At 36.6% G+C, this 19,806-nt stretch overlaps 1 protein-coding gene across 5 annotated transcripts in view; it reads left to right on the top strand.

The window, feature by feature from the left end:
* HECTD1 (HECT domain E3 ubiquitin protein ligase 1) overlaps positions 1 to 19,806 on the top strand; it is a 101,138-nt gene that overhangs the window by 59,043 nt on the left and 22,289 nt on the right. For 2 of the 5 annotated variants that reach the window (XM_077818997.1, XM_077818996.1), the window contains exons 19-27: positions 203 to 308; positions 4,075 to 4,209; positions 4,295 to 4,434; positions 4,870 to 5,193; positions 6,264 to 6,430; positions 6,665 to 6,841; positions 11,211 to 11,906; positions 16,166 to 16,387; positions 18,685 to 18,818. In XM_077818997.1, coding sequence (XP_077675123.1) covers positions 203 to 308; positions 4,075 to 4,209; positions 4,295 to 4,434; positions 4,870 to 5,193; positions 6,264 to 6,430; positions 6,665 to 6,841; positions 11,211 to 11,906; positions 16,166 to 16,387; positions 18,685 to 18,818 — 2,101 coding nt within the window. Of the gene's footprint in view, positions 1 to 202; positions 309 to 4,074; positions 4,210 to 4,294; positions 4,435 to 4,869; positions 5,194 to 6,263; positions 6,431 to 6,664; positions 6,842 to 11,069; positions 11,907 to 16,165; positions 16,388 to 18,684; positions 18,819 to 19,806 lie in introns of all 5 variants that reach the window. The other 3 variants (XM_077818995.1, XM_077818994.1, XM_077818998.1) reach the window with 2 other exon arrangements.

Genomic DNA, 19,806 nt, shown 5'->3' with positions numbered 1-19,806 from the left:
CTTTTAATTGAAATAATTAAACATTTTGATAAATATGGGAGTGCCATAGGTTTGACAAGTTATCTTCTTAAACTGTCTGACTTCACCTTTCTTCTAAACGTTAAAACAAAACATTGCTATCCCCTGAGATTTAGTCAAAAACATTTTCTTGAGTTTTCAATGTGAGGTAATTTTTGTAATGTCTAACTGCTTCACTTCACAGTCGTCCAGCAGTTGCATTAATTCGGAAATTGATAGCAGTGTTAGAATCTATTGAACGTCTACCTCTCTACTTGTATGATACACCAGGCTCTACATATAATCTGCAGGTAACTGTGTATTGCTATAGTAATGTATAATGTTGAGTTTCATATTAATTTTAGGAAAAAATCTCAGTCAATCTACATGAGGCATATTCCTGTCTAGTTGTAAAGAATTAGAGAATTTTTTTAACCTTAAAAAAGATCTGACCTCATTATTCTTTAATGTTCTGCTACTTGCTGTACTGCTCAGATTTTTTAGCAGTTTCATTCACTTTTCTTATAGAAAGTGAGAGTTCAGGTAAATTCTGACTGAAAAAAGAGGGGATTTGTCAACTGTTCCTTGTGTCCAGTGATATTCCCCATCCTGTGTGGGAATAAGCTGTACCAGTACGACCACTTTACCTTGATATAACTGCATCCACTCTAGCAGGTTGTACTGTACATGCTTTTGTATGTAGACAAGCCCTAGGAAAAGAATAGCATAGGGAAACATCCTAATATATCTACTGTGATTTTTTTCATTATTACTAATTCTTGGTGCAGGGGGACTCTGTAATAAAGGACTACTACTTCAGCTGTTCTGTTGGTCAGCTGTACCATAGTTATTTACGATGTAAAATCTTCAGAGCTGGAGCTGTCTTACTTTGCTTGCACTGAAACAGCCAAACTGTGCAATAATGTACAATAAGATCATTTGTAATCTTTCTGTTGTTATTTGTAATAGTACTGGGTGCTGCGTAAACACAGAGCAACAAGATAGTACCTGTCCCAAAGAATTTATAATGTAAGACAAGAAACAACAGAAGAACACACATGGGGGAGTAAGAGGAAACAGTGAGACAGTGTTGATCAGCATGGCAGGCAGTGGTATCAACATACCGGTTGCCTAATTGTTGTCAAGTTTATTGTAGGCATCGTACAAACAGTTTGAAAGAGGATAATGGGGTTGTTTTGTAGATGTTTAAAGGGAGCTCTTTTCAAGAGGGGCAGCATAGGAGAAAATACCAAGGTGCTTGTTTAAAAATTTAACAAGTGGGTGATGAAGCCTGGCATTATTGGTTGATCAGAGACAGCTACTGTGCAGGGTTGCTGTGGTGGGAACAAGAAATGTAAATTAACTCAAATTAAACTCCTGCTCCAAAATTGGAAAGCCATCTCTTTTCCCCTAGAAAGAGAAGATGCATCCCTTCTCCAGTACCAAAAATTTCAGCTGGGCATGAGAATCAAAATTAAAACCACATTCCACAACCCCTTGGGGGTGCCAAAAGCCCAAACTTCCCTCCTGTCCTCAAAACCGCTAGCATTTCCCCAGCAATTTCTGTAATGCAGTCAATTTTGTCAGTACAAAAATCTACCAGATGGAAAATTAAAATTTGGCTGAATAAGAGACGATGGATAGGCCAGGCATAGGCTGTGAAGGGCCTTGAAAGTGAGAACAAGTGGGTTAATGTGATAGAGAAAGGGGAGCCAGTGGAGAGATTCAAAGAGAAGGTTTGACTTAAAGTGATGAAAATGATCCTTGCAGCAGCATTCTGAATGAATATAATCAGGGCAAGATTGCGTGTGTCAAGGGCAGAGAAAAGGATGTTGCAGTAATTGAGATATGAGATTATAGCCTCAATGAGCCTTTTAGCTGTGTGGATGAATTGCAGAGACTGTATTTTAGACACATTATTCAGAAAGAAACTTCAAGATATAGGTATAGCCTGGATGTGAGAACCTGGAGAGAGATCAGAGTTGAAGATGATGCCCAGGTGATGGGACTGAGTGACAGGCAAAATAGAGTTATTGTTCACAATGATCAAGGTAGAAGGGAGAGCTGAGGGCAAGATTAAGAGCTCTGTTATAGCTACGTTGAGCTAGAGCTGATGGTTAGACATCTGTGAGATGTCAGAGAGATTGGTTGAGATTTTAGTTTGGACAGAAGGAGACAGGTCTGGAGTAGAAGCCCAGAGTGCAACCCCCACAGAAAGCTGGAGGGGATATGAGGAGAATCCTACAATAACTTGCTTGAAGGTGCTATTAGAGAAGTAGGAGGAGAACCAGGAGAGGACAGTAATGAAAGCCAAAGGAGGACAAGATTTCAAGAAGGGTATGATGGACTGTGTTGAACAAGCCTGAACTTTAGCTTGGAAGGAGGTCATTAGAGACTTTGGTGAGAGTGGTTTCAGTGGAGTGCAAGTGGCAGAAGTCAGCTTGGAGAGGGTTTAGAATGGAATTGGAGGACCGGAGAGAAACTGTAGACAGCACATTCAGTTAGTTTAGAGATGGGCTGGTAGTTGGAGAGGCAAGTGGCAACAAAGGTGGCTTTTAAGTTTTTGTTTTTTTCTTATATATAATACTTTTAAAATTGTTTTATTTCTCATAGACCCAGTTTATTATCTCATCAGACCAATGTGGAGAAGTGTTGCCGTTGCTTGTTCATAAGTTAAAAGTAACTAACATTGTTCAAGTCTGGCTTATTTTAAGCATCTGTAAAAAGGGGGAAAAAATTCAAACTTTATTCCTCCTTAGTAAGGTAATGTTTGATGGATAAACTTTCTAAGGCCAGCATGCTGAACAGCAATTGTTAGATTTCTTGTCTGACTTTCCATCCTACTTCCCATACGTTTGATGCTGACTTCAATATGGTAAATTGATTTCTGGTATTAATATAAGAATGCAAGAATTTTTAGGAATAAAAGGGGGGTCTCTGGCTTGCAGTAACTTTTGAAAAGTAAGTATTTAGTCCTGCAGTAGTTTTTTACAGCTTTACCAATAATTTTTCTCAATTGCCATTTCTGTTCTTGCCATCTTTTGTTTATTAAAAATATTGTCTAAACCTAGGTTCTCTTCAGCTTAATTTTGTGGTTAAGTCATCCTCCTATGATTATGAATCCAAAGTCTTCCGATGAGAATATTTAGAATGTCACAAACTTAGCAGTTGTAACCAGAGAAAAAAACGATGAAAAAATTCTCAAGTGCAATGATGACTTGCCTGAGAGAGTTTGCAGACTGCAATGTCTTAAGATACATAGAATCAGTTATACACATCTTGACCGTTTCAGATGGAACTAGTGTCCACTACATATATATACCAAAAACGGACCCAGTCTTCAACTAAAGAACTGGTAGAATGTGAAAGTTGTTAACTTTGGCTCCTTTTGTAGCTATGGGATTGAAGAAAACTGTGTGAGGGGAAAGATGGTCTTGTGGCTAAACCCTGATCAGGGAGACCAGTGAGATGTGACTTCTGTTTCTGCCTTTGCTACAGACTTCCTATTATAACATCTGGGTGCTGCAGTTTCCCCATCTGTTTACCCATTTCTGCCCAACAGGTGTTGAGTCTTAACTCATTCAGACTAGAAAGTAGTTATTAAGATTATGGAAGGCCCTACGAAGTGCAAAGTATTATTGTTAATAATAATACTGTTTAAATTACCAAAAATTAGCTAGGGGAACTTATGAAAACACTACTTTATAAATTGGATATGTTTTAAAGTATTTTCAAGTTTTGTATTCCTGATTAATAGACATTACTGTAAATAATTTTGTGGCATAAGATGAAAAGAAAATTTACTTAACATGTTCTCCAGTAGTACAGTAAGGAATATCTGTCTGGTTAGCTGTAACAATGCGAAGTTGAAAGGTTTTTTAATAAGATATATGTATTTGTTTCCATTTTGTGCTCTTGTTATTTTATTAACAGGTATATGAAAACATAAAAGTGGAAATATATTTTGCTTGAATCAGTACAACTTTTTATTATGGTGAAATGTGTCAACTTTCATAAAATTGACACACGTATGATCAGAAGAGGCCTTTATTAATGTTTTGGTACACTTGAGTTTAGATATTAACAAGAAGATTGAGGTTTCGTTTGGAACGTGCTTCTGGGGAGACTTCTTTGATAGATCGAACTGGCAGAATGTTGAAAATGGAGCCTTTGGCAACAGTGGAATCCTTAGAGCAATATCTCCTGAAAATGGTGAGCAACATCTCACACAGATGAATTTGCAAAGAGTAGAGGCATTCTTTCTTGATATGATTTCAATTGTTTTTTCATTCTTTAGGTAGCAAAGCAGTGGTATGACTTTGATCGAGCTTCATTTGTTTTTGTACGAAAACTACGTGAAGGCCAAACATTTGTATTCAGGCACCAACATGACTTTGATGAAAATGGAATTATTTACTGGATTGGGACAAATGCAAGGTAAGATTCTTCAGAGTTAATTTAGTTAAATCAAATGTAAAATGCCATAGTTACCAGGAGCAAAACTCAAGGAAGTATTGTAGTAAAATGGAATATACTATCATTTCGAAAATAATGATTTCTCCTTTTTAGTATTCCTGGATAGAATTAAATTTGTGTGTATTGTACCTGAGGAATAAAAGAACATTATGAATCTTTGAAGTTGTCTTGGGAATTTCAATTTCTGTCTTTATCTAAGACAAATCATTTTCTCTTTGAACTCGTAGTAATATGAAAGTTTTGGATTCTCTCAATTATTTAATATCTCAGGGGGTCTGACTATTTTATAATTTAATCTTAATTAAAAATTATTCTCAGCAGTCTGTCAAACTTTACTGATCTGTTCTTTTAATGTAAATGATAAATTAATAATATACAATTCTCTTTTCAACATAGAACTGCATATGAGTGGGTAAATCCAGCAGCCTATGGGTTAGTAGTGGTTACATCTTCAGAAGGAAGAAATTTGCCTTATGGACGTTTGGAAGACATCTTAAGCCGAGAGAGTTCAGCTCTGAATTGTCATACTAATGATGATAAGAATGCTTGGTTTGCCATAGATCTTGGTCTTTGGGTAATACCATCAGCATATACGTTACGCCATGCTCGTGGTTATGGAAGATCTGCACTCAGAAATTGGGTTTTCCAGGTATCCAAGGATGGACAGAACTGGACTACTTTGTATACCCATGTTGATGACTGTAGTCTCAATGAACCAGGGTATGTTGAAAATATTCTAGCTGCCTTTACAACGTTGAACTGTCAATTAAAAACATGCTTTGCTATTTCCTAGCTTTTAGATGTAGGCTCTTGCGTCTCTAATTTTAAACCCTTCTTTGGTTCTTTTAAGAGCATTTCTAGTCCACAAACTTAGTTTCGCATTTTTATTTTCACTGATGTATTATGGACTTAAATGTTGATAAATATTGAAAATCTGTACTGTTGCGTTTTCCACAGAGTTGCTTCTTTGCCATGATCTTGTATATGCATTTGGGTAATGGAGAGATTCACTGTTGTTAAAGAGTGTCTGACCATTATCACTCTACATTATGAAATGTAGAATGTAACAAATGTCTGATCTCAATATAGTAGTAAGATCAGATTGTTGCCTAATTTCTAATGTTTGTCATAGGCAGTGGAAATATGTTAGAGCAAATTTTGTTTACTCTTCCTTTTGAAGACTAACACAGCATTCCTCTTCTTCCTCTGAATAAGCTGATGCTAAATAAGCTTAACTTGCATGGTAACAACATAACATGGTTTAGAGTAGTTTTCCCCAAACTGGGGTCGATAATCCACTGAGTACTTGCTGCTGGTTTGTAGCAAGTTGGCTGGTCATTTGATGCTGGCTTTTCTCTTTGTTTTTGTCTTGCCTTACAATATGGTAAATGCAGCTAAAACAAGCTATTAATTTACTTAGTATTATTTTTTCCTGCAAGCAATTGCTATGGTAGCTACAGGAATATGGTAGCTACAGGAATTATGTAATTGTGACTGGGAGCCTTAAGTGCTCCGTACAATCAAGAGTGGGGAGGAGAAGTGTTCCAGGAGACTCTTAATATGTGGTTCACATAATGGAAAAATTGAACTCCAGATTTAGAAGATGGCTTTGGTTTTCTTTTGGAGAAAGCAGGTAACACTTGTGAATTCACACCAGTGCTCATCCAAATTTTGTAACCCATAAAGCTTCTTATTTTCGTATTTTTCATGTTCTTGTCAGTTTTCATGCATTAGTAAATTAGCATTAGTAAAAGTAAGCCTCTCTTCTTTTTCTCCCAATTAACATGAAGATCTACAGCAACCTGGCCTATAGATCCACCAAAGGATGAGAAGCAAGGATGGAGACATGTAAGAATAAAACAGATGGGAAAGAATGCCAGTGGGCAAACACACTACCTCTCCCTGTCTGGTTTTGAACTTTATGGCACTGTGAATGGAGTGTGTGAAGATCAATTAGGTAAGGAAAATAATACATCTATCCAATTTGCTTTCCCACAAAGTGATAGTGAATGCCTGGCATGAAGATAAGTGAATATGAGGAAAGTGATAAATTGAACTTTGTCATTGACCTTTTTTTAAAAAAAACTAAGCTCAAAATAAGTTTGGATGCAGTTTAGCTTTACCTTTTAAACATACTTTTACAATCTTGTCTAGATTTTTCTTTAATCTACATTTCAATTACTGTGTGTAGGAAAAGCAGCTAAGGAGGCAGAAGCTAATCTGCGGAGGCAGAGGCGGCTAGTTCGCTCTCAAGTTTTGAAGTACATGGTTCCTGGTGCTCGTGTAATCAGGGGAATTGACTGGAAGTGGCGAGATCAGGATGGCAGTCCACAGGGCGAAGGCACTGTTACAGGAGAATTGCATAATGGTGAGGAAGTGCTTATTGAATTTATAAAGAGTTTTAGATTAATAGTTTCATGTTCTATTGAATTGTGATTATGAAATCATCATTTTGTTTTCTTTGCTTCACTTTGAAAGGCTAATGCAAACCTAGAATGCATCAGGCAAGGTATTTCCAGTAGAGATAGGGAAGAGTTATTACCATTATACAAGGCACTGGTGATATCTCATCTGGAATACTGTGTGCCATGCTGGTCAACCATTTTAAGAAAAGTGAATTCCAACTGGAACAGGTGTAGAGAAGGGCTACTAGGATGGTCAGAGGAATGGAGAACCTATCTTAATAGAGGAGACTTAAGGGGCTTGGTTTGTTTAGCCTAACCAAAGGAAGGCTATGCTGAGCTAAGATTGCTCTCTGTTAATACATCAGTGGGATAAATACCAGGGAGGGAGAGGAGTTATTTAAGTTAAGGGCCAGTGTTGACACAACAAATGGATATAAATGATCATCAACAAGTTTAGGCTTGAAATTAGACAAAGGTTTTTAACCATCAGTGAAGTAAAGTTCTGCAACAGCCTCCTGAGGGGAGCAGTGGGGGCAAAAATCCTAACGGTTTCAGGAATGAGCTTGATAAGTTTGGAGGGGATGGTCTGATATTGCCTACAATGACATGTGGCCCATCTGGGATTGCTAGTAGCAAATATATCTCCAGTGCCTGCAGATGGAACACTAGATGTGGAGAAGCTTCTGAGTTACTAAAGTGAGTTGTTTTTCCAGGTATCTGGCTGGTGGGTCTCACCAACATACCCAGGATCTAACTGATCACCATAATTTGGGTTGGGAAGGAATTTTCTCCTGGGTTTCATTGGCAGACCCTTAGGGGCTTTTTGCTTTCCTTTACAGCATGGGGCACAGGTCACTTGCTGATTTAACATAGAGTAAATGGGGGATTCTCTGTAACGTGAAGTCTTTAAACAATGATTGAGGACTTCAGTAATTCAGCCAGAGGTTACAGATCTATTACAGGAGGTTGGGTGGGTGAGGTTCTGAGGCCTGCAATGTGCAGGAGGTTAGACTAAATGATCACAATGGTCCTGTCTGGCCTTAAAGTCTGAGAGTCTATGAGAAAATGTTACAATGTTTGTAGGGCACAGATGATTAATATTTTAGAGGAGGTCAATTAAATGTTATGATTTTCTTTTCACTGTTGCAGTTCAGTTGTAAAATTCTACATTTTTCTTTTTAATGCATGAAAATAGTCTGTTCCAGTACATATAACAAGTAGAGTAGAAATTGAGTTGGTTTGGAAACGGTGAATATGAAATGAATATATCTTTACCATTTTGCTTCATTAAATACACCAAATTGTTATTGCAGAATCTGTTTGTGACATGATAAACAGTTTACAGCATGTAAAATTGTTGATTAGTACAAGATGATGAACTATGCCTCATATCTGCATTATCTCAAAATACCTTTCTGCATCTCTTCTAGCTTAGCATTTGCAACGTTTTTCTTGGACTTTTTTTTTTTTTTTTTTTAAAATACGTATTCTATACCTTTCCTGTCTTGCTAGCTTCACTGGGATCAGGTCACTGTTTGCTTAATATAAAAGCGATTAACTTAATGGCCTACAAAAGCCATGGAAGTCAGAGCTCAGGAGGATATAGAGTGCTATCAGAGAGGATCCCGAACAGTGACGATTATACTGTCTCCTTCTTTATTGTTTTCCCTTTCAAGGATACAATATCAACCCCATTTCTGATGCCTCCTGAATATAGGATCACTCCTTCCTTAGCTCTGTATTTTTTCTGTGTGCGGTTGTTAGCCCTTTAATATTATTTAAAGACATAATATTGTTTGGATATTTTTTTAAACTTCAGTGTAGCGTGTAGGGAACTCTTCCATGGCCAGTACACTGCTCTTAACAGATGCAGCCACACCCACAGCCATATTCTTATTTGCAATACTTTTCTAAGTATGGTTGGTGAGTAGTATTTTTATCATGCAAATCTCCTAGTAAATCAATGGTTTATCTCCCTTTGTTAAAACTTTATTATTTAAAATAAGTGAAACTACTGCTCAGCCTTCTCATGTGGTTAAGTCAGATTACATAAAACATATCAGCAAATTCTTTATCCGTACTATAGTCTTCCTATGCATTGCTGGAATATTGCAAGAAATGTCCCAGTGACTTTAGTTGGAATTTTCTGAATTTTAAGGAGATATTGAAATGCTTTGTTGGACTGGGGCAAGAGTACCCAGCACCTTGCAGGAGCAAGATTCCTAATGCGTAGAAAGTGACCTCGTTATATATATGAAAAAATTTCCTATCGGCTTTTAAAATCAGATAATCTAAAAATAATAGGGTAGGAAAGCTACTACTAACTATGAATAGTATATTTGATTATGCTTTTCCAAAACATTCTCTCCTGAACCCCATAAGGAAATTCATATTTGTTTACCATGATAAGGGACTTACATCCCTATCTTGTGTGTAGAGTTTGGCAAGAAAAGCATTTGAAATCCCGAGTTTTTAATGGAGAAAAGGAAAAATTCAAATTTTGTGTGTCACCTTTCGCATGGCAAGTTTCAGTTTGAGGTGGCTTGAAACAGTTCATATAAAATCTCTTAAATGTTTATCAGTGCATAGTAAAAACAAAAATACTTCATAAACTGTGACACTGCTAATGTGGATACCTATTTTTGACACATGAAGATTGTGGCCATTTAAAAACACTTTTTTTCTCCAAAATGCAAGAGCATGTTGGCTCGTTTGAGAATTGCCTCTGAAGTTGTATTTTCTTCTAAAAAATTATGCCTTTTGGGTAGAACTTTGCATAGACAAAAAAAGCATCTGATGATGCCAAAAGTACATTTTAATGTTTAACTTAAAAATAGCTCATATCTGTCTTTATTTGAAATAGTAAAACGTGCATCTGGCTTTACAGTTTCTAGGTCTCATTTCTTCCTGATGTGATATAAAATGACTAAAAAACCCCCCACATTTTTATGAGTTTAATGGAAAGTTCTGATCAATTGAAACAGTGCTACCGACTTTCATTATAACAACATATAGTAAAGCTTAAATTAAAAAAAAAAAAAACCTTTATGAAACATTAAGATTGTGATAAACATTTAGACAAGCAAGACATTAAAACATGAGAGTAACATTTTACCATTTATACACGATGTGAGCAGTAGTAACAATAGTCTGAATTAAGGGTTTAGATATTAACTTTATCTTTTGAACTTGCTTATGTTAGTCTTTCATCACAATGGTGTTAGAAACATCTTCTAATAAAAGAATTGAAAAGGTGCATCCCCCGTTAGAGCTATTTTCATCTCAAGTAATCATCTAGTCAAACATTCTATTAAATTTATTATTCTTTTGCAATTATAGAGTCCAAACCTGCCACCCTTACTCGAGCAAGTAGTCCTTACCTGTATAGTCCAGTGGAAGTCAGTGAGGCTATTCATGTGAGTAAGGAATGCAGGATTGGGTCCACATTAATTACTGAACTAAAAAACTGAGTTTCAGTAAAATTATTTGTATTTTCAATTGAATACAGGAAAGAAAAAAGTCCCAATTTAATCAATTTCATTTTTTAAATATGCATTCTATAACTTAAAGATGCTAGCACACTGAGCTTCATTTAAGCAACATATATAACAATGTTGTAATTATTACAGTTTCACAGAAATAAGTAAAGACATGAGAAATTTTAATACATAAATTTAATACTTATTTTAATACATAATTATGATTTTTGCTGACTTAACTTCCTTAATTTTTAAGGAATGAAATTTGTAAATTTAGGGGAAACTGTATTAGCATCCTTTGTTATAGTAAACATTTTATCTTACAAATACTTCAAGCCCACTTATATGAAACTCATATCCATCTTTAATTAAAATAAAGATTTTTTTTTTTTTAAACAAGAAGAAATGCCTGTTTAACAGGCATCTAGTATGCCAAATTCCAGCCTGGAGCAAACTTTTTTTGGCTGGATTCTCAGACCCTGAAAATAGAGATTAGTTAAGGCATGTGAATGCCAACTTAACTTAGTAAAACTATCAAATTATTTAAATTCAAAAACTTTTTTCATTTTAATTGGCACTGAAGGCTATTTACTAATTTTAGTAACTCAGAGATACAGCCCTGATGCAAAGCTGATCCCATATTGTGGAGCTACTGTCTGACACGCTCCTGTCTGCTTTCTGCTGGGTCTCACAAACTCCTGTCCCTTTCCAGGCTGGATTGATGTCACCTGGGATGCTGGTGGCTCTAACTCTTACCGTATGGGCGCAGAAGGAAAGTTTGACCTCAAGCTTGCACCAGGGTACGACCCTGATTCAGCGGCATCACCCAAACCTGTTTCATCCACTGTTTCAGGCACAACGCAGTCATGGAGCAGCTTGGTGAAAAACAACTGTCCAGACAAGACGACTGCTGCTGCAGGCTCCTCAAGTAGAAAAGGAAGCAGCAGTTCTGTGTGTAGCGTGGCCAGTAGCAGCGACATCAGCTTGGGTTCGAGCAAAATGGAGCGGAGATCAGAGAGTGTAATGGAACAGAATATAGTTTCAGGCACTGACGTCCACGAGCCAATTGTTGTTCTGTCTTCTGCTGATAACATGCCTCAAGCTGAAGTAGGGTCATCATCCAGTGCAAGCACCAGCACCTTAACAGCGGACATGGGAAATGAAAATGCAGAAAGGAAGTTAGGTCCTGACAATTCCATACGTACTCCTGGGGAGTCTAGTGCCATATCCATGGGAATTGTTAGTGTGAGCTCTCCTGATGTTAGTTCAGTATCTGAACTGACCAATAAAGAAGCAGCTTCCCAACGACCCCTTAGCTCTTCAGCAAGTAACAGACTGTCAGTGAGTTCTTTGTTGGCTGCTGGTGCTCCAATGAGCTCCAGTGCAAGTGTTCCTAATTTATCTTCACGTGAAACTTCTAGCTTGGAGTCTTTTGTACGAAGAGTGGCAAACATAGCACGTACCAATGCCACTAACAACATGAATTTAAGCCGAAGTAGCAGTGATAACAACACTAATACTTTGGGAAGGAATGTCATGAGCACTGCAAGTAAGTAAGATATATTTTTGACAGAAAATGAGATCAAATGCTTCATGTAAGAGGGATGTGGAAGGATGTGTCTGTCTTTGACTTCCTTTTAGACTTTAAATGTGGTCCATTCTGAAAGCTTGATATGGAATTTACATCAGCCCCCATTTCCTGTGTTTTTGTATAACTCATGAAGAGTTCATTGTATTTGGGAAATGGCGTATTGCTGTTTCTTCACTAATTTGTAACTATATTGGTGTCAACTGTCCTTGTTCCCTCTGTAGCATTCTCCAAACAAGAAAATAAGTTTATTCCTGTAACACATTTTTGAAAATGTGCTACTTCAACAAAATTAGAGATGCTGGAAAAGTAACAGCAGCTGATTTATGAGGCTGCCTCTTTAATCTGTTCCATATTACATACATTTACACACATGCAGAGGTCTGATCTACCCTGAGGGGGAAAAGTATATATGTAATTACCAGTATTACTAGAGGATTTTCCTGCGCATTGTGAATTGATTCTGTAGACTTAAAACTAAAGAACACAGTAAAGGAAAAAATAGTGTACAGTAGAAAGATATTTTAAAATTTCCATGGATATAATTTCCCACTTAATATTAAGGCCAGCTGCAATCCACTTTACTGAATTCATTATGATGTGTATAGTTTGTGTATAATTATGGCTTTGATCCAACAAATCTTAGGCATATGCCTAACTTTAAGCATGTGTGTAGTTCCATTGTTTTCAATGGTACTGTATGTATTTTGAGGCAAGGTATGTGCTACCGTCCTTTGCTGGAATTAAGGTATAGTAAAGGAAGTATATAAAATCCTGCTGTTTATTATGAGTTAGTTCGCTCTTCTGAGTTTTACAATGGCACTGTCTCTCACTTGGTGTATCATATAACTTGTAGATGTTTGTTTTGTAAATTTGACCAATTATGTTGTTTAAATTAGGGGAAGGCATTGATGAGCAGCCTTTTATCAAATTGACCAAGTTCAGAGAAATGAAGCCATCCTAACCAGAAAGCAACAGTTCAGTTTCATATTAGAATTGCCATACCTTTTGTGTTCCTTTTCCTTGTATTCTTTTTCTCCAAATAGGTGAATGACCAGCTACAGTAAAAGGGATTGCTCCTTGTTCCTTTTGTGTGTGCGCGCATGTGTGTTAATCTTTTTTCTTTGAATGATGATGTATAGAAAACTTTTCAGTTTGTTTTTGCTATCCATTCTTATGTTCATAAAGTGAGATCAGGAAAAATAATTTAACACTTGGGGGCAGGCATAAAGATAAAGGGGAATAGAGGAAGGAGTCAAGGAAGAAAGAGATTACTGGCTTTTTGATTCATAGAGCAGGAGAACAGTGCCAGTAATGCTGAAGTTAATTTGTGTTGGGGGGGGGCTTTGATTGAAAACAATAGTATGTGTTTTAAAGCACACTTAATTAGCTTCCTAGAATTTGGCAGCATGTTAAGACATATATTGTGAAACAGTAGTGATGCAAAGTGCAAATAAACCCAGTCCTTAACTTGCCAATTGCTTATTTCAAAATTAAATCTTAATTAAAAAAAAATTCTCTCCTTTTAGGAATTATTTTAAATTTTATAAAAGGACAAAATAGCATCTAGTAGAGATGTGGCACCAAGGACTAAATTCAATAAAGAAACCATACTTAATATGATGCATATGTAACCCACAAACCTCCTGGGTGTGGTGTTTTGTCCCATCTAGTGGCACCGAGACCACTTAGAGAGAGGTAAATGAGTCTGCTCTACAGCCTTCGTGAAGAGCCGTATGGCTTTTAGCTCGTAGTAAAGGCTCATGCACTAAGCTCCAGAGGTCCCAGGTTTGATCCCGCCCGCTGTTGCTTTTACAAGTGGGGGCTCATCTGGGATATTTAACTGAGAAGTCTCTGAAGCTTGGGACGCGTTGGGGTTACACATAGCTAAGTGGAGGGCCTGGAATTCAGATACATTCTGCCTATAGGCTTGTCCAGAAACCGTCTGTCTGAAATTACAGATGATTGGGTCTGGGGATCTAGCTATTATGGTTGCAATTTAAAAATATCAGCATTTACCAGTAGTTACTATGCAGTGGTATCTGAGCTAACCAGTTTCTCTACGCTTGTATAACCGTGTAATAACAGCTGGCATGTGCTGACTTTGACTTCTACTGTACCTCATCCTTATTCTAGTAACAACTTGCTGTTGCTACTGTGGTTGTGTATGAGAAGATATCCACACTATTATAATCCCCCTTTTCAGGCTCTTCAAACTTTAAAAAAAAAAAAAAAAAATCCTTGGGCCTGAAATATCTCGTGCTTGTCTTTAAAGAGGTATGGGGCAGTGAGAGGTCTCTTTAGGAAGTGAAGTTAGCTACTTAAAGGAAACCTCAAAATTTAAATCTAGTTTGTGAAATTATTTTCAGGCACTATACCTGCCTGGGACACCCCAGCCAATTTTTGTGATGTTCCTAGTTTTAATTTTTAGCCTATTGTGTAAGACTCATATCAGCGAAGGGGAAATGACTGACTACAGAATGAAACAGAGGCAGTAACATTTATTATACACAGAGCTATCAAATGCACTGAGTAAACAAACTGAATTTTTTTCTAAACTCTTTCTAATGTGATTAAATTGCTTGTGTCCCTTTTGGAAGCAATTTCAAAAATTGCTTTTTTTAATAATTAAAAAGCTTATTTTTAAAACTTCAAACTCCTGTATTTCACATGTTTTATAGAAATGATGTTTGAAAATCACATAACATGCAGCAAGCTATTTTTATTATGGCTTGAGCCTGCGAACATACACAATCTTTACTTCAGGCATGTGAGAAATCCCATTGAAGTCAACGGGACAATTCACATGCTTAAAGTTAAGCATGTGCAGAAATATTTGCAGGATTGAGGTTTACGTGTTTGATTTCCTACAGATACACCGTACGGCATTGCATATATAATCACGGTCACCATGTAAATACCCAGAATTCTGCCCATTGAATTACAGTAAACAAAGCTGCACATATGTCAGTTATCATTAAGGCCCTACTTCATTCGTGATATTGTGGATCCTGCGATATTGGGCTACCACTACAGTTTTTATTTTAATTAGCTTGCTTTGCACAGTCCACAATTTTGCATACATTTTGATTATGCATTTAGTACTGCAATAACAGTAAAATATAAAAGGCTAAAGTGATTGGACTTGATTTCTACAGTAATTGTGTTAAGACTTTTATAATCTTCTGAAGTTTATATTGTACCAGTCACCTTTCTTTTGTAATGAATGTACTATTGTTGGAGCATAATGTCTCGTTAAAAAACAAAACAAAAAAACAGCAGGCATAACATAATACTAGAGTGTTTATATCCTTCCAGCAATTTTTTTTAAACAAATAGGTCTTCTCTGGCTTTTCCAAATTACCGCTATTAATAAAGGTCCATTATTACTTTTCTGTGATTTTCCATGTCTTGTCTGCACCTCAGCCACAATTATTTGAAGATCATCCAGTAATTCAAGTAGGGCCTTAATTATTATACATTTAAAATAAAACGCAATTAGTGTATTTTATGAGCATGTGTTCTTTTTTTCACAGTTCTTTTTTTCGTGTTTTTAGTCTTTAATGTTTTTTAAAAAGGTAAATTCAGAAAACAATTTTAAGATAAAATCATGGCTGAGATTTTTAACACAAGTTTGGAAATTAAGTTACATTTTTCATAGCACCTGTGACTGAAGTACATTGCCCATATTAATGAATAAACACAGAACATAGAATTAAACAAAACAGTACATATGTGAGAGAATGTCAGGTTAGGGTTTCTGTTGGATTTGTAAAATGCACAAACATCAGAATCTACAAAATTATATCCGTTCTAATGTTTCTAACTGTCTTTTTGCAGTTAGAATATTTTCTCTGTATATCTATTAAATTGTATTGACATTAGTTAGAGAAGAGATCAAATCAGATTAAACTGGGTTTTAAAGAAGATATTGCAGATTTCCAAGGAATTTGTATACAGTGGGATGTATTTAATAAAATTTTGCTTAGTTTACATGGAGGTTGTTCCAAACTGGACTTGCGGTCTATTTTACACTCACCAAACAGTTGCTGTACACCTCTGTGTTTAGGACCCCTCTTCTCATAGGCTTCCTAGACAGGTTACCTATGGTGACTTTCAAGCCAAAAAACCCACATTTTTTTTTTCCCCCCAAACACAGGACTCATGCATGTAAATTGTGCTCTTCGAATCATTTATTGTATCTTACCATATCTTTATAGCTTCTCCTCTTATGGGTGCCCAAAGTTTTCCTAATCTGACTACAACTGGTACCACATCAACAGTGACCATGTCTACATCCAGTGTTACTAGCAGCAGCAATGTAGCTACAGCAACTACAGTTTTATCTGTTGGTCAGTCACTTAGTAACACTCTAACTACTAGCCTAACATCAACATCTAGTGAGAGCGATACAGGTCAGGAGGCAGAATATTCTTTATATGGTAAGTTTCATTTTTAAATGAACATAAGCAGACCTCCCATTAATGATTTTCCTTTTCTTCTTTATCTTTTTGATGGTTTTTTGTTTAGTATTTTATTTCCTGAACAGTGTTTGAGAGTTGAGCTGTTCACCTGTCATGAGTTATGCAAGGCTGTGCTCATTCAAAGGAATTTTGATATAATGGCAGTGTTTTTGTCCATTTTGTTTTTTATAGTCTAAATCTCTCTCCTGCACTCTTACTGATTTTTTTTATGTAGGCATTTAAATATTATATTTGATTTTTTTGTAAAAATTGGACCAATGAGTTTAATGTCTGAAACATTCAGTAAATAGGTGTATTTTAAAATCAAACATTCTTCTTTGTGTGTTGTATAGGTATATTGGTCCAGATTTTTAAAGGTATTTATGCATTCCTGTGCTTAGCATTACAGTTCCTAACTGATTCAGGAGCCTAAATATCATTTTCAAAAGGGTCTGAATCCCTTTTGAAGATGAGATTTAGTCTCCTAAACCAGTTGCAATGCTATACACAGCAATGCCCAAATACCTTTTAAAAATCCAGGCCATTGCCTTTTATCTCAGCGATAACACATTTTATTTTATGAATCAATAGAGAGAGAGAGAGAGAGTGTGTGTGTGTGTGTGTGTGGTTCCAGGAATCCCAATACCAGAGGAATGTCAACAAATTGAAGGGAATTTAAAAAAATGAAATGATTAAGAGGATGGAATGGTCTTATTTATGAGGAAAGACACAAAAGAACTTAAATGCACAATACAGATTAGCTTGGGTAAATGCTAACTATGGGATAGGATAAGCAGTTAAAGGGTGTAAATACTAAAATGGAAAAGGGGGAATTTAGGGTAGTCTAAGGTGAGTAATATATAGGAGTGAAAGGGATGAAATTGAGCCAAGGAAAATTTAGGCTGAATATCAGGAAATACTTTGTAGCACAGAGGTTTATTAAACTGGGGAATAGCCTCCTAAGGGAGGTCATGAGAACTCCATTACATGAGTCATTTAAAACTAAAATGAACAAAGCACTTAAAGAATGTAGAGAAGTTCTGTCTTGGGCCCCCGTCTAATGCCCATTCACTTCAGTGGATTAGGCCCATTAGAGGGGATGGTCAAGATGTCTGAATATGCCTTTTCCATTTCTAATTTCTTTGATTCTGTGATACTAAATGGAACTAGTGTCACTCAAATATCTACATGTTGACAAAAACTTTTGTTATGGCTCGGTGGCTGGGCTTAAAGCACACTGTACTCGGGAAAGACTGATGTGGTAGTCATAGAATTCCTGCTGGAGTCTTGGGAACGACACAGAGGTTGCTTGGATAGATGAATTTATTTGTTGTGCTCTGGTAGAGCCTCCATAGCAGAGGTGCAGATACCACCCCCCCCACACACACACACTAAAAAAAAATCCTCTTTAGTAGACACTAGGGGAGTACGGGTGATTATACATTTTATCTTTAAAAATGGTGTTAACAAATATATTATCAAAAGAGTCTGTTACATTATGTCATTTGTAAGGCTCCGTGTCTGTCATGGAGGTCGTGGAAGTCACTGATTCCATGACTTCTGCAATGGCCCCCCAGCTAAGATTTAGTCGGGGTATTTATAGTTCAAGTCATGGACAGGTCATGGGCTGTGAATTTTTGTTTATTGCCTGTGATCTGTCTGTGACTTTGCCTAAAAATACCCATGATTAAATCATAGCCTTAGTCATGTGTCATGGTTTGGAACAAACACTTAATGTTAGTAAAAAGGACACCATTAATTTGAAATTAGTTCTAAAAATGAGTTAAAGGTATTTGAAGGTCGTAATCACCCCCGAGTACCGCTACCAATCTTTGTAGTTTTACAGTCCACATATTTAAACAAATATGAAAGACCCACAATAAAAGGGGAAACTGACTGTGTGACTGAATATAAAATGCTATGAAATGCATAATATAAACTGAAGAGGTAAAGATTTTTCCCCCCATTTTTACCAGTTCTGTGATTGTAGGTGTTACTTCTAAGAAATAGTTAGACACATACACTGCTAAATATTTTTACTGTGTCCTTTGAACAGACTCCTGTTTCTTTGCCAAGTGTGCTATCTTAGGTGCTTTACCTTTTTTTCTTTTCCACATTGCCAGAGTATCTTGAACTAGGTTTTAGCCCTGTCTTCCTTAATAGTTATTTTGTTTAAATGAAATCTGTTTTCATTCTTTCTTCTCTGCTTTTAGTTTTCAAAATTATTTAATTTTTTTTTTTAAAATGGGTTTGTGTCTCTTTTATTTTATGTATAGATTTTCTTGATAGCTGCCGGGCAAGTACTCTATTAGCAGAGTTAGAGGATGATGAGGATCTGCCTGAGCCAGATGAGGAAGATGATGAAAATGAAGATGACAATCAAGAAGATCAGGAATATGAGGAAGTTATGGTATAGTATATACCTACCATACAAAAATATTTTCCATTTAAATACAGTATGCATATTGAAGGCTATGTAAAACACCCATAGATATGCTAGCAATGTGGGGACCTAGAACTGGCTTTTCTATCCTTAGAGCTTATTTAGAGTTATAATAAATACATAAGAGTACCCGCTCCATGCTCTGAGTCAACTTGACAAATTCTTAAAACAATTCAGCATAAATAGATATTGACAGTTACTTGCTAGTAGCACTATGCCAGCAGTAACATAAATATACCAAATTAATAAACCTCACCAATTAAACCACTGTACTACCTCCCCAATCTGACCCTCGGTTTGTTGGCCAGCAATTAAAAATACGGCTTGCAGTGTGCCCTGAACGCTAATAAGCTTGGATTGTTACAGACTGTGATCAGGGAATGAAAATTAAAAGGTGCAGGGCCGTGATAGTGAGTGCCATTCCACCAGCTCCTTCTTTTTTGTACCAAAGGAGCCATAGGTCATGTGCTTCCATGGCAGTATCTTATAAGGAGAAAAGGAAATTTCTAATACTGGCAGGTCACAGCCTTTTCAGACCTTTATAGGCCAAAACCAGCATCTTAGAATCAGCCCAGAAACCAATGAACAGCCAGTTCAGATCATAGATCACCAGTTTAATGTGCTCATAAAATGACACACAACTTAACAAATAGTCTGCCAAATTCTGAGTATCCGCTGCAGTTTCTGGGTGGATTTAAGACACAGCCCCATGCAGAGAGCATTGCAGTAATGAAATCTCCAGGTGACAAAGAAAAAGGATGATAGTTGCATCCAAAGTTTACAGTTCACTGTCAACATCAAAAGCAGTGGGTACAACCTTCTGGCTGTGTGAAAGTGAAAAAAGCTGACCTGCCACAGCAGCTACCTTCTCTCCTGTTATCAGCTGGGAATCTAATCAGACTCCTGGACTGAGAACCTGATCCACAAATGATGAGAACACAACTTCAGTAACAAG

Source organism: Eretmochelys imbricata, chromosome 6 (genome assembly GCF_965152235.1).
Source record: "Eretmochelys imbricata isolate rEreImb1 chromosome 6, rEreImb1.hap1, whole genome shotgun sequence".
NCBI lineage: Eukaryota > Metazoa > Chordata > Testudines > Cheloniidae > Eretmochelys > Eretmochelys imbricata.
The sequence above is the reverse complement of the archived record's forward strand: the minus strand, read 5'-3'. Positions and strand labels throughout refer to the sequence as shown.